Source organism: Mus caroli, unplaced genomic scaffold (genome assembly GCF_978045245.1).
Source record: "Mus caroli unplaced genomic scaffold, Mus_caroli_1 scaffold_10, whole genome shotgun sequence".
Classification (NCBI taxonomy): Eukaryota; Metazoa; Chordata; class Mammalia; order Rodentia; family Muridae; genus Mus; species Mus caroli.
This window is the reverse complement of record NW_028227265.1, coordinates 125,182,247-125,197,870: the sequence shown is the minus strand read 5'-3', so window position 1 is coordinate 125,197,870 and position 15,624 is coordinate 125,182,247. Positions and strand designations below refer to the sequence as shown.

The 15,624-nt window shown below is 46.2% G+C and overlaps 1 protein-coding gene across 1 annotated transcript; it reads left to right on the top strand.

Moving 5' to 3' along the window:
- The first annotated feature begins 902 nt into the window (after positions 1–902).
- LOC110300695 (large ribosomal subunit protein eL32) lies at positions 903–1,325 on the top strand. Its single transcript, XM_029480938.2, has one exon. The coding sequence runs from the start codon at positions 918–920 to the stop codon at positions 1,323–1,325; it is 408 nt and encodes a 135-aa protein (XP_029336798.1). The 5' UTR covers positions 903–917.
- The last annotated feature ends 14,299 nt before the right edge of the window (positions 1,326–15,624 follow it).

Here is a 15,624-nt window from a genome sequence, read left to right as displayed (position 1 = left end):
ATATCTCACACTGAACTTTCCCATCCCCAGAGTGGTATCTCAGCTCCACCTCTCTTCTCTCTACCCCACACCCAGCCATTTTCAACTGGTTTAGTTTACACAGACCCACTCACATTCAACAAACGTTTTAAGACATAGAATTCAACTCGGCATGATGGTGTATACCTGTAATCTTGGCTACTCCAGAGGCTAACATGAGAAGATTACAAATCAGGACCACTTTAGGGTATACAGCAAAATCCTCCCTTAAAGAGTTAAAGAGTCTGGAATGGTGGTGCATACCTATAAATGCAGCACTAAGGAGGCAGAGGAAAATGCATCTCTGTGAATTCAGGGCCAGCTTGGTCTACATACCATTTCTAGACTAGTCAGGGCTGCATAGTGAGGAAACTCAAGGAAGGAAGGAAGGAAGGAAGGAAGGAAGGAAGGAAGGAAGGAAGGAAAGAATGAATTCCTTATGGGGCTGTAGAGATGCCTTGGTACAATTAAAATGTGTACTGTGCTTACCATGGGCCAGCATTCAGTTCCTAGAACCCATATCAGGCAGCTCACAACCAGCTCCAAGGAATCTGATACTTTCTTCTGATCTCTAGAGTCCCCTGTATTCGTGTATAATACTCTCCCATACTCATAATTTTAAGATAACAAAATCTTTAAAAATAAAAAGTAGTCGGGTGGTGGTGGCACACACCTTTAATTCCAGGACTTGGGAGGCAGAGGCAGGCGAATTTCTGAGTTCGAGGCCAGCCTGGTCTAGAATGAGTTCCAGGACAGCCAAGGCTACACAGAGAAACCCTGTCTCAAAACAATAAATAAATAAATAAATAAATAAATAAATAAATAAATAAATAAAGCAAGCAAGCAAGCTTCTTCCTCGGCGCTGCCTACGAGGTGGCTGCCATCTGTTTTGCGGCACCATGGCTGCCCTCTGGCCTCTGGTGAAGCCCAAGATCGTCAAAAAGAGAACCAAGAAGTTCATCAGACACCAGTCAGACCAATATGTGAAAATTAAGCGAAACTGGCGGGAACCCAGAGGCATCGACAACAGGGTGCGGAGAAGGTTCAAGGGCCAGATCCTGATGCCCAACATCGGTTACGGGAGCAACAAGAAAACCAAGCACACGCTGTCCAGTGGCTTCCGCAAGTTCCTGGTCCACAATGTCAAGGAGCTGGAAGTGCTGCTGATGTGCAACAAATCTTACTGTGCTGAGATTGCTCACAACGTGTCCTCTAAGAACCGAAAAGCCATTGTAGAAAGAGCAGCACAGCTGGCCATCAGAGTCACCAATCCCAGCGCCAGGCTACACAGCGAAGAAAATGAATAGATGGCTGGTGTGCATGTTTTGTGTTTAAATAAAATGACAAAAACTGCCAAAAAAAAAAAAAAAAGAGAAAAAGAAAAGGGGTCCTGGTAAGATGGCTCAGCTCATAAAGGTGTGTGTTGCCAAGTGTGACCACCTGAGGTTCATCACTCAGACTTACATGGTGGAAGGTGAGAATCAACTCCTGCAAGTTACCTCTCACCTCCACATTTTGGCATAGTATTTATTTTCAGTGTAGACATGACTTCCCTCGGCAGCTGCCCCAGTCACGCAGCTCATGCTACACCCCAATGATGCTATGGATCATTAGAAACATACAGTAAAGTAACGATGTTCCATGAGGGTCTGACCAGGTCCAGCAAAACAAAACCAACCTAGGCTCCGAGTGACATTCAAGTTTCTAGAATCTTCTCTTCCTCCCCCAAGAGGCTCACTCACTTCTACTTACTCCAAAGCTGGGGGTCAAGGTCCCATCCACACAGGTACACAGATTGGGCTGGGAGCAAAAACCATTGCCGCAGGTGTGCCTGCAGACAGTTGGAAAGGCAGAATACAGCATCAGGATCAGAGCCCTGGGCCTTTGAGATGGCTCATTGGGAATAAGCACTTGCTACATAAACCTGATGCCTTGACCTTAATTCTCAGAACTTACGTAAAGGTGGAAGAAAAGAACTGACTCCAGAGAACTCTTCTGACTTCTCCATGAGTCATGGCACGCGTGCCTTCACATGCTCAACATGCACACATAAAACAACTAACTCCTACCCAGCAGCACAGTGGTAGTGTACATATATCAACTCAGCACTTGGGAGGATATGTCAGGAAAGATGGGTGGGTGGGATTTAAGGAAGGAGTAGAAGGAAGGACAAAAAGGGATGAAGGTGTGAAGGAAGAGAGAAGGGAAGGACTCAAGTTATATGTCACTCTTAAGCCAATGATGGCCAGGCTGGCAGAAGCCCCAAGGTGGGTCAGTGGGTCCTCCCCTTCTTTTTTTTTTTTTTAATAGTATATTCGGTGGTTTTCTTTTTTTTTAAAGATTTATTTATTTTTTATTATATATAAGTACACTGTAGCTGTCTTCAGACACTCAAGAAGAGGGAGTCAGATCTCATTACGGATGGTTGTGAGCCACCATGTGGTTGCTGGAATTTGAACTTTGGACCTTCGGAAGAGCAGTTGGGTGCTCTTACCCACTGAGCCATCTCACCAGCCCCCCAGCCGCACTTCTATTCACACCCCTTATACATGGGACACCCTCCAAGTCTCCATCTAGTCTGTGAAGGAGGTATAACCTACAGTTCCAAGATTTTGCTAGATCATCAGGAGAGGTGATTTGGGCAAGAGAGCTGAACTGTGTGGCACAGAGGCTGGAGTGGTGGGGTCTCTGATGATGGGATTCAGAATCTAGAGACAGAGATGCTTGACTTTGGGAAGAGGATCTGAGGTTGACATAAAGACAGTGTGAGGCACCCAAAGAAGCATGGAGACAGGGAAGAGGACAGGAGAGAGACAGAAATGGCAATATGGGATGGCAAAAGAAATGAATGCAAGGTGGGTAAAAGATGATTGAGGAGGTAAAGTGCTTGCTTCCAAGCTGGATGACTTTAATACCCAAGACCTAGGGGGTAGAAGGAGATCATATTACTGGAAGTTGCCTTCTGATCTCCACATGTACACCACAGCCTGCCCCCCACACCCAACAAAATAAATGAAAAAAAAAAAAAAACGTTTTAAAGAGAGAACCAAAGGCAGCATGTCACTCTAGAGTTTAAGGACAAAAGCATGGGATACTAGTGTAGCTCACCCAGCAACTTCAGCCTAAGTTCCAACTCCATATGTGGTCAAGGTTGAGATTGCTGACAAGTGGCTGGGAGGACCCCCAAGCACCCCTGTCTGTACCCTCCATTTCCATGCTTCAACACAAACAATACATTGACTCCTGCCAGGCATTGTCCTTCATCCGGGGCAGTAGGCATGAAAGTAGGGACCACATACATAGGGCCTTTGGGAGAAAGAGGGTGATGTAGCCACCTGTCTTCTCACCCTAGGATAGTCCTTTTCTGCCCATACCCCAGGTGCCTTTCAGCATCTCAGGTATCACGCATCCCTGCAAAATGATGTCAGGCCTGCCTCATCTTACATGACCTGGGCTTGAGCAGGTTCTGGGGCCCCATCCCAGTGGCCTTGGCCATTTTCCATGCATGATAGAACCACCCAGGCCAGCAGAATCTGAGCTGGAGGGTCCCAGGCTGTATGAAAGGCTCCAGATTCTCCAACGTGGGCCTGCCAGAGTCATGATGTGTCTTTGGAGGTTGCAGGGAGCAAGCAGAGTCAGCTCCGGGTGAACTGCATGGTGAGGAGGTGCCCCATAGAGTGAAGAGCAGTGGGGAGGCCACCTGGAAAGACACTGGTTCTAGCTTGGGAGGGAAGGTAAATAATATCCAAGGCAAGCTTCTTGAGAGAGGTATGATTATTTTTTTCCTGTGTTTGTATATGTGCACGCATGTGTACATGTGCATGTTTATGTGCATGTGGAGGTCACAAGTCATTCTCAGGAGCCATTGCCCTGTTTTGTTTTGAGATGGGGCTTCTCGCTGTACTCAGCTCCTCAAGTAGGCTAGACTGGCTGGTGAATGAGCCCCAGGATTCTTCCGCCTTCTCATGCTCAGAGCTATCATTTTTAAGTGGGTCCTAGGGATGAACTTCACGTGGGTGCTGGGAATTGAACCTAAGCTCTCTGGAAGATCGACAATTGCTTGAAACTGACGTTGAGACATAAGCATAGCCCTGTGGTGCATGTTCGTTATCCTGGCACTGGGGAGGAGGAGACAGGCAGATCTCTGTCTCACTGTCGAGCCACTCTAGGCTACTTGTGGTCAGACCCAGTCTCAGGAATCAAAGCAGACGGAGCCTGAGGAACAGTACCTGAGATTGACCTCTGGCCTCCACGTGTATGTATGTGTATATGTGTATACCACACATGCACACACACTCACACATCCCATACGTAAATGAGTAAGTAGAAGGAGGCAGGTGGGTATTTTGACATTTGTATCTAGTTCATCTGTGGGCGAAGCAAGACTATCACATGATTAGTAAGAGGATACAAAGTCTACCCACCCACCCCATCTCCCAAAATGGCTGGCTCTCTCCTTGGCCAGGAAGAATGAATGTGGCAAGATAAGGTTTGCTCTACTCCAGACTGAGATGATTCTTCAAAAGTGTAGACTGGTGAGAAGGCTCAGCCCAGTAAAGGACTTGAGCACTTGAGTTTGACCCACCTGGACCCACACACTGAAGAGAGCCAGCTCCCACAAATTGTTCTCTGACCTCTAGCTATGCTTTCTCTGCCCCCCCCCCCCAACTAAATACATTTCTTTTTTTTTTTTTTTTTTTTTTTGGTTTTTCGAGACAGGGTTTCTCTGTGTAGCCCTGGCTGTCCTGGAACTCACTTTGTAGACCAGACTGGCCTCGAACTCAGAAATCCGCCTGCCTCTGCCTCCCAAGTGCTGGGATTAAAGGCGTGCGCCACCACGCCCGGCCTAAATACATTTCTAAAATGTAATAAAAATAGTGTGTTATATTTCCTTTGTAAAATAATTTGGGTGGAGACTGGGGACGTAGCTCGGTTGGCAGAGTGATTACCCAGCATTCATGAAAGCTGGGTTTGATCCCCAGCCAGCTCTGCATAAACCTGACACAGTGCATACACGTGCCATCCTCTGGGGAAATGCAGGCAAAAAGATAGTGAATTCAAAGCCTTCTGCGCTATATAGTAAAACTCTGTCTCAAAAACAGTTTGCAGAGTGAAAACTGGACCTTGAGATGAAGTGAAAGTCTGATGAATCGTTACTAAACTGTTGTTAACTCAGAACAGTGGTTCTCAATCTTCCTTGTGGTGACGGCAACCATTACATTATTTTTGTTGCTACGTTTTAACTGCAATTTTGCTACTGTTCTGAATCATAATGGAAGTAGAAATTTGCCAAAGGCTGAGAACTGCTGATTTAGCGTAGTAGTATAGAACTGGCAGGGGAAGGGGATGATTGTCCTGATTTCAATTCAATCTGATGACCTTCCTGTCTAGTCCTTGCACCTGGCAGCTTCAGCTGTCACCACCACCTTCCAGTAATGGGGGTGGGGAGCAGAGGGAGGTAAGGCAGGGGTGGGAGAGACTCAGAGCAGAGACTGAGAGATCTCATCGGACCCTCCCACACTCTCCAGTTCCTAAAGCTAGTTCCTCCAGGGTTTGTTTAATGAATGATTTGCCTCAAAGGAACTTGGATAGGAAGATTCGAGCTTCTCCACCTCCCTATCGCTTCCACCTCTGCCTGAGCGACAACCAGGAATTCCAGGAAGGAGACGCCGTTGTATGTGCAGCGATCTCCAGCCGACAAAGCTACAGAACCTCTTTGGACCCACAGAGTGGTCCTCCGCCCTCACTTGCGGATCAGAACCTGGAAACCCTTGTTCTCCTGCAGAATACTTGATTTCCCGGCACCCTACAAGAGTGCGCCCAGTAGACTGTGGAGGAAGGAAGGGGCTGGGCCAGTGTATGCAGGGCTGTAGACAAAGGAATCCCTGGCTCCATCCCAGTCGGTCAGGCGCTCTCTGGCAACTTCTGGACCTCTCCTCCTCCGCGTTCCCGGTGGTCACCCCTTCTCAGGACCACGTCTTTCCTACCTGAGGGGTCTGCACAAAGAGGCAGGAGAAAAGATCCAGGAACTAGGGGCCCCCTGGAGCAGCGAGGCGAAAGCCTGGGAAGGCTGAGCTCCGAATTGAAGGAGGAGTTTGAGGGAGGGTGCGGTTGCAAACCTGAGCCTGAGCGGGGAGAATGAAGCCAGGAAAGGCTTGAAGGTGGCTTGCAATTCAAAGAGTTGCAAAGATGCAAGGGGTTCCTGGAATTGGAGCCTCCTAGGGGGCACGTTTACTAGTGACAATAGAGTTGGGGGTGGCCCTGAGGTGGGGTGAGGTGATCAAAAGGCAATGGGCACAGAGAGGTCCTGAGACTTAATTGGGAAATCTCCCATGTTCTTGCCTCTTTCTTCATGGGGCAAGGAGAATTCCAAGTGTGGCACTGGAAATTCACCTGTGTATTAGTCAGAGTTCCCTAGAGGAACAGGGATAGAACAGGTGTGTGTGTGTGTGTGTGTGTGTGTGTGTGTGTGTGTGTGACACATATATGTATATAGAGTGGCTTACAGGCTGTGGTCCAGCTAGTTCAACAATGGCTAAGTCCAAAGAAAAGTTTAAGAATCCAGTAGTTGTGAAAGACCCACAACGTGAGGACTCCCTCACGTTCTGACTCAGGAGAGGCGACACCCCAAAATCACCCACAAGAAACGGTCTTGCTGCAACTGCAAGAGGATTTTTATTCGAGAGCGTTCTCGGGCCCATGGTCATACACCACGCAGGGGTAGAGGACCATGGCGCCCCGAGTAGCTGAGTAAGGGGATATTTAAAGGAAGAAACCACAATTCATGGAGGTGGGGAGGGCGTTGTTGGAAAATACCAAAAATACCAGTTAAGAGTCACAAGGAAGTATAAAGTCACAAGTGTCAGGTTATCTCTCAAGGCAGTTTCTAAGAGCCCCTAACAATCTAAGAGCCCCTAAAGGTAGCACATTTGCATTGCAGGTTCCAGTAATGGTCAGGGTGCCATTCTTTGAATTGAACCCAGGAAGCGGGTAGGTGGAGGAATGTCGCTATCTGTTTTATGACCAGTACCTGGAGCACTAAGCCACAAAGGCTACACTCCCAAGCCTGGGCCCAAAAGCCTTGAATTTTGTTTTTACTTTGCTATACTTTTTTAATACTTCTTCAGTTGTTCAGTCCACGAGGCTGGCTATCTCAGCTGGTCTTCTGTATAAGGCTAGAATTCTGAAGTAGGCTCTAATACCAGTGAAGAGATGAACTTGCCAGCAAGAGCGAGGGCAACAGACAAGAGCTTCTTTCTTCCATGTACTTTACATAGGCTTTCACCAGAGGTGTGGGTCAGACTTAAGGGGTACCTTCTCACTTCCAAAGATCTGAATTAAAATGTGTCTTTCCACTTCAAATCTCTCAGAGATGTATGCAATTCTTTAGTTTTATGTGTGTGTACTCATGAGTGTGAGGACTAGAGATATAGCTTCAGGTTTATCTTCCTGGACACTGTTTGCTTCCTTTGAGACAAAATAAAGAGTTTAGCATAGAGAAGATGTAGAATTCAGCATTTCAGCTCAATTTCTGGAGATTGAATTTAGAGCCTCACACATACTAAAACCAGTGCTCTACTGATGAGCCTGTTTCTAACCCCTAGTGGGGGGATTTTAAGCGCCTTCTCCTTATGGCTGAGCTGCATCCCCCAGACTGCAGAGACATTTCTCTCATTGACAATTCTGGCAAATTCTTCACCACTTTGGGAATATACCACCAATAATCCTGAATATGGGGTCTTGACAGAAGCTGTTTCTTGGATCTAAAATTGTTAACTCCACCCAGCAAAATTCTATGTAGCTAGTAAGCCCAATTTGTTTTAATCTGCCCGTCCCCCAGACATTAGTTTACTCTGTTTAATCCCCAAAACTAAATGTCCTGACCGTGCATCATCATAGCACTTCTAGAATATTGAAAATAAATACAGCATAATAACTTGAAGTGGTGCCAGGTGGTGGTGATAAATGCTTTTAATCCCAGAGGCAGTTGTATCTCTTGAGTTCGAGGCCATCCTGGTCTACAGAGTGAGTTCCAAAACAGCTAGGGATAAACAGAGAAACCCTGTCCTGAAAGACACACAAAACAAAACAAAACAAAACAAATAAACACTCCCAAACCAAAATAAAATAAAATGAAACAAAAATAATTTAAAGTGGTGTTGAGTGCTTTCAACTTGACAGGCTTGAAGATAAGACTTTAGTGTATCATATCTTATTTTGTTTCCATTAAACCCTTTTTTTCTCACTATGTTGCTTTTAGATGTGCTGTTTATCATAGTAATAAAGCAAACCAGGACAGGTCCTGTGTGTGTGTGTGTGTGTGTGTGTGTGTGTGTGTGTACAGGTCAGAGCAATCTCAAGTGTCATTCCTCAGGAGTCATCTCATTTTTGAGAAAGGATCTCTCACAGGACCAGAGCTGGCCAATTAGGCAGGTTTGACTGAATGATAAGCCCCAGGGATCTTTCATCTCCCACTCTCCATCTGGGATGACAAGCTTGTGCCACTGTGCCTGCCTTTTAAAAACAGAGACTCTAAGGATCATATTTAGATTTTCATGCTTGCAATGTAAGCACTTTAGAAATGGAGCCAATTTGTCTTGAATTCTCTTTTCCTTTTATTGTTTCTGACCTGCACCAAGTCCTACTGAAACCCATCTTGTCTTGACATCCCACTGCTACCTTGTGCCTGCTATTACCTTATACTTCTTCTCTGCTTAATTTCCCTTTGGAGGCAGAGTCTTGCTATGTGACCCATGCTAGCTTTAAACTGCTTCAGCCTTGTGAATGTCAGGATTGAAAACATGGACCACCATTTCTGGATCTTTTATCTCATACATTCATACACATTGTCCTTTGTCACCAAACATTAGACTCCCTCCTGAAATGCTTTGAAGGCCCTGCGCTTGGGCCTTTCAAGTGCCAAGAGAATAGACAAGTACCACCATGCCTGGCTTAAGCTTCTGTTCTTTACAAATGATCTGGTCTCTGGTACTTGAGTGTCTTCTAGAAGTCAACATAGGTCAAGTATAGCTTAATTTTTTTATTGCATGTGTTTATTTGTGTTATGTTTGTGTGAGGTGCATGGGTGTAGATTACACACAGTTTATAGTTCCTGGAAATCAGACCCAGGTGTTCAGATCACGTGCCTAGGATCAGATCTTGGTAGCAGATGTCATTACCTACCAAGCAATATTGATGACCCCTGTCTTTTTTTTTTTTTTTTTGAGAAAAGGCTTCTCAGTGAACCTGCATCCTATTGTTTTTGTCTAGACTGGTTGGTCAGCAGTTGTCAGATGTTTTCCTGTCTTGTCCCCCACCTCATTCTGGGTTTACATGTGTGCAATATCATCTCTAACTTCTATGTGGGTGCTGGGGACCTGAACTCAGGTCCTTGTCCTTGAGTAGTGAGCACTTTACTCTCTGAGCAATCTCTAAAGAGTCTTTGTTCTCTGGTATTTGATTGTTTAAGGCAGGGTCTCATATAGCCTAGGCTGGTCTCCTACTCACTGTATTAGGCCGACTGCTCTAAAGAAACAGAACTATAGAATGAGTACTCTGTGTGTGTTTGTGTGTCTGTGTGTGTGTGTGTCTGTGTTTCTGTGTCTCTGTGTGTGTATGTATATGTGACAGCAAGGCTACATGCATACCTGTGGTTTATTAGAGTGGTTTACAGACTATGGTCTTGGAAGTCCAACAATGGCTGTCTCACAAAGGAAATTTTAAGAATTGGGTAGTTGTTTAGTCCACCAGGCTGGGTGTCTCAGCAGTCCCAATCTAGTGCTGGAGAGAAGATTCCTAGAAAGCTGCTAGTTTTTAACCTATATTGGAACCACAATAAAATTGATTCTAATACTGGAAAGGATAGGTGAACTTGCCAGCAAGAGTGAAGGTAAGCAGGCAAAAAGCCAAAGTTTCCCTTTTCTGTGGTCTTATTTTTTTATATGCATATTTTTGGTGAATATATTTACCCTCTTCCCTCTCTTCCTTCCACCTGTTCCATGCACCCCACCACAACCTCTTTTTCTTTAATTGTTGGCACACACACACATAATTCCTAAATACAGAACTACCACCAGCTTGTGGGATTATGAATGGTACTCTGGTCCCCAGTCAATGTAAGGCTAGAATCCTCGGAGATCCTGAATTCCTGGGCACCAGGCCCCTGTCACTAGCTGCATCCCTGCATAGTTTTGTGACCATTAGTCTTGTAAGGGCAATGCCCCAAGACCTCCACACGTAGATGAGGAAAAGTGACATGAAGTATAGTCACTCAGGCTCAAGATATAGATCTCCATTCTAATGAGGCACCTAAAGGCCTAGAGGGCTTAGCCAATAAGATCTTCTTCCCTAACACTCCTCTCTGCAAAAGGTATTTAACCTCAGGCCCACCCTGAGAAATGGGATATGGTTTTATACATCTACTTCCCATCATGGCAATAAATGGCCTAGAACCACAGACCACCTCTTTTCATCGGGATCCACCGTGGGGAGCCTTGGAGAAGGGCTTTGCCTATAGAGACACTGTCTAGTCTCCGTAGAAAGCCTCTCTGCACTCCCAGCCACAATTGCCACCAAGCCCAAACCTGCAGCCATCAAGTCAAGGACTCTCCCGGTGGGACTCTCTCCAACCGGGGGTAGGCCTAGCCCTTGGGCCCAGATTCCATTCTCAGATCTTCTGTGACTTCCAACTCCATGGCCCCAGGCTCTTTGCAGGCCCAGGGACCCCGAACCAGCTCTGGCGGTCTCACATCTCAGACTGTGCTTCCCCACCCCCCTTAGTGGTGTTCCAGGACTTCCCTATGGCCCAACAGCCTCCAAGGGATATTGTGGGGTAAACTCCCGGCATCCTGCCTCACCAAGTGGAGGAGTCCTGTGGCAGAGCGGACACGGGACCCACAACCCTTCACCTGCTCATTATGTATGATGTTATTTGTATGTATATGCTTTAAGGGCTGACCATTTGGGATCCTATAAACAGTTGGTGGGCTTCTGCTACCGGAACGTGTGGCCTCGATTTAGCACGGGTCTTCCCAACTGAAGCTATTCAGTTAAGAAAATCCCTCGCAGGCATGCCCAGATGTTTGGGGTTTGACTCCAGATGTAGTCAAGTTGATAACCAAGATTGGCCTATGGACCTGAGAATGACCTTGAACTTCTGATCTTCCTGCTTCATCCCCTCAAGGGTTGGAATTACAGATGTCTATCACCATACCACCTTTTGACATCAAATGTTTTCACACCCTGTTCTCACAGTGATGTTGTTACCGGTTGAGGTCATGATGTCATACCACTGAGATCCCCCCTTTCAGACCCTCCCATGTCATTCTCATTGAGCTCAGCCCATCACTTACACTTCTATAGACCCCATCCTTTGATTTCTGTGCATCCCCAGAGGCCCCTTTGAGGGACAAGATTTAAGGCTGCAAGCCCAGAGTGAAGGGATCTTTTATTTTTATTTTTTATTTTTCGAGACAGGGTTTCTCTGTATAGCCCTGGCTGTCCTGGAACTCACTTTGTAGACCAGGCTGGCCTCCAACTCAGAAATCCGCCTGCCTCTGCCTCCTGAGTGCTGGGTGTGAGCCAGAGCTAAGGATCTGGAAAGAGTAGGTAGGATGTGCTCAAAAGCCTAAGGCTGTGGCTGGAGACTGGGTGTTCTGACTGACTGTTTAAGCTGAACTGGAGACAGTTTGCAGAGACACTTGCAGCCCTAGCCAAGACCGCTAGATTGTGGCAACAATGGACCCCCACAAAACTGGAATTCCCCTGGGACTCTTATGTTTGGAGGAGAGAAGAGCCTAAAACCAGGGCCAGAGGAAAGGCTTTCAACTGGAAAGACATTTATGATTTCTAAACCTCTTACAGAAGAGACACTGACTGGTCAGTGGTGGACAGGACCACACCTCAATGGGAGACTGCTTAGGCATGAATAGCTGTGGCCTCTACTTAAACTGTAACCTCTTGAGAATCTCAGAGATGGACTTTGGGAGCAAGGGGATCATTGCATCGCTTTGTCTGTCTTCCCAGTGTGGTCAACATTGAATAAATCTACCCCCCTCCCACTTTCCTTTTAATTTGGCCATTTTAATTGGCTTATCTAGGAACTGACTATCTTAGGTTCCAAGCTGTGACTCCAATAAGTCCAATAATAGTGACATGGTGGATGGGGGAGGGGTGGATACTTACAGTCAAGTTTATAGAGTGTGCTGGGCCTGCTGGGGTGGGTGGCTAGGGACAGAGCCTTCTTTGTCTGCACCCGGGGAGCAGCTGGTGGAAGGGAAACTGGAGCACATGGCTGGATAAGTTTGGCTTGATGCCTGGGAATGAGGACCTGGGGAAGGCTATGAGGAGGAGATAAGGCAGGGAATGCAGCTGACCGCCATGGAATCCTATTCACCTATGGAAATACACCTATGGAAATACAACCCACCTCCCTTTTGTGTGTACATTTTAACTCTCACAATATGTTCCTGAGGCTTTGCTGACATTTATTACCTAGATGATGAAACTGAGGCTCTAAGATATCCTTGAAATCACCCATATTCCACAAACCAGGGTAAGGACTGAGATTGGAAGTGAGGACACATACCAGAACTCTTTCTTCTTCTGGTTTTAGACGTGTCCTCCTGATATTCCAGTGTCCGGAACTTGGGCAAATGGCTCAGTCTGTGTCTTAATTACAGTTCTAGTTTCTTTGGTGTGTGTGTCTATGATAAAACACTATGACCAAAAACAACATTCAAGCAGGCTAGATGTCCATAAAAGTGGGGAAAGCATGGCAGCAGAAAGTTGAAATATCACATCTCCACAGCACACAGGGAACAGGAAATAAGACCTTGAAGTGGGTCAAGGTTAAGTGCCAAAGCTTGATTTCAGTGCCTTAATCCCTGCATGATCTTAATCCTCAATGAGACTCCATGTCCTAGATGTTGCATAAACTCCCAAACAGGGCCAACAGCAGGGGACAAAGGGTTCAAACACATGAACCTATGGAGGCACTTCTCATGCCAAAAACCATGCTCCTTTCTTGTTGCAGACATAAAAACACCCTGAAAGAACAGATTCAGTGAGGAAGGATTCATTTTGGCCTACTGTTCCAGAAAAGTACAGTCCATTGTCATGGAGGAAGGCAGGGAAAATGGACAGCAAAAGCTTCCTTACCAGTGGCTAGCCTACTGAAGGAAATCTCTCTACTTTTCTAGCAACCACGAACTGTCTGCTTATAGATTTTTAGGGAGGGGCAGAGACTTGTGAACACTCCCTGATTTACATGGTCGGAGGTTAATGGGCCCAATCTTGTGTGGCTAGCCTTAGATGCTAAGGGTTTAAGAGTGCAACCAAACAGGAGGTTGTAGCACACTCCTTTAACCCATGCACTCAGGAGGAAGAGGTAGGCAGATCTCTAACTTTGAGGCTAGCCTGGACTGCAGAGTGAGTTCAGGACAGCTAGGGCTACACAGAGAAAACCTGTCTCAAAAAGCAAAAAACAAAACAAAACAAAACAAAAGATTTTAAAAGAAACACAACTGATGTGTCACACCCAGATGACAAGCAAGGCTACCCCAACATTCTACCCACCTCTACTGGGTTTTACACATTCCAAGCCCTCTGTGAGAACGTGAAGAAGGGCTCTGGAATGTATATTTCCCATGCTGTGTTAAAACACTGGGGAGTGGCTGAAGACATTATGTTGGGTGTGACCACAGGGTTGTTTTCTGCAGACTAGGAAGGACCAACAGGCTGGGTGTGAATTAGCTTTCCTGGAAGACAGATCTTGCACGTACATATAGTTATGCCATATGTGCCTGTTCAGCCTCTCTTCTCGTGGTCATTCTTGCTGACTGAGAATCTGCTTGGGACAGATCCTACCCTGCCCCAAATCTGGAGTTTACTAGTTAGGTAAACATTTATGCAACATCTACCATGTGTGCCAAGTGTTTCACATTCATTGTTGCAAGTCCCTATATGTAAAGTGTACAGCTCAAGGTCAGTTGTAAAAAACTAAGGCCCAAGTATAGAATCAATTAAATGCAAACTGAAAAACTCAGAAGTCCCAGCATGACAAAATGACTCTCGGACAACCTCAGTACTCAGTAGCACTCACTGAGTCAGACTGAGCAAGTCTGATACGGATGGGAGAAACGAATGACAGTGGCTGCAGGAGAATGGAATGGGACAGACAGAGATGGACCAGGAAATCTGGGAGTGTGATCATATCCTGAAGTCAGGAGGATCAGATCAAAGTTGGAAGACAAGTGCCAAGGTGCCAAATACTGCAATTCAGAGAGTCTGTCAATAGAGGGCACTGCAAGTCTTGGCCTAGATTATGTGCCTCACTGCCCCCCAATTTAAATTTATATGTATTTATTCATATGTGTGTGTGTTTGTGTGTGACTGTGTGTGTGTGCGCGCGCTCGCGCTCTCGCGTGCGCACGCACACATGCATGCACACCCATATATCATCATGTACTCATATGGAGGTCAGAGGACAACTTGTAGGGATTGGTTCTGTTGTTTATCATGTTTGTTGTTTGTTCCTGGTGATTGAACACAGGTTCTCTGCGTTGGCAGCTGGTTTACTTGCTAAGCTATTTCACTGGCTCTTGCCTTTCTCTCCCTCTCTCTCTCTTACTTCCCCCTTTAAACAATCTTTTATTTATTCTCTGGCAATTTCACACACACATATAATGCATCTGTCTAAAGTCCTCAGAAGCACTCCAACATGCCCCTTCCTCACACTCTCCCCCTCCTCTTTTTTTTCTTTCTTTTAGAAATAACCCACTGAGTATAATTAGCTGCCTGTGGGAATGTCGGCTGATCTTGGCTTGAGCCTGTACAGGTCTTGTGCAAGTAACCATACGTGCGTTTGCATTCCTTCTAGGCTCTGCCCCATAGTTACCTGGCAACAGCCAAGTATGCCTGACTCACTATAAAAGGGGCTGTTTGCCGCCTTCTCCTCACTCTCTTACTCTCTCTGTCCCTTCTCTTCCCATACCGCCCCCCCCCCATGGCTGTCTTCTCTCTCTCTCTCTCTCTCCCCCCTCCCTCCTCTCTTCCTCCCCCTCTCTCTCCCTCTTTCTCTCCCACTCTCTCTGCCTTTCTCTGTCTCTACTCCCTTAACTCCCCTCCCCACGCCCTAAATAAACTCTTTTCCATACTATAGTTCAAGTGGCTGGTACCTCAGGGGAAAGGGATGTCTCAGCATGGGCCCACAAAGACATCCCTTTCCACCTCACTGTACATATTCCTGGTTCTTTCTTCCTTTTCTTTTTTATAAAACATAACAATACCTGCAGTGAGTTCATGAGTGCAATGACCACACCACATCCGGAAGACAGCATTTCGCAGTGGCCTTCCACATCCTCCAGTTCTTCCATTGTTTCTGATACCACTTCTGCAATGCTCCCTGAGTCTCAGTGATTGATATAGATGTCTCATCCAGGGTTAAGCATTCAAAAGTCATTTATTCTCAACCTTGATCAGTCAGGGATCTCTGCATTACCTGGTGCCTGCTGCAGAAAGAGGCTAAGAGCAGGACTAATACATATGCATACACAGAAACATTTAGAAGGCAATTTGACAGCACACCCATTTTGTAAAAGAGCAGCA

Coding starts and splice junctions, on each gene's coding strand:
- LOC110300695 (XM_029480938.2), top strand. CDS start 918: ATGGCTGCCCTCTGGCCTCTGGTGAAGCCCAAGATCGTCAAAAAGAGA.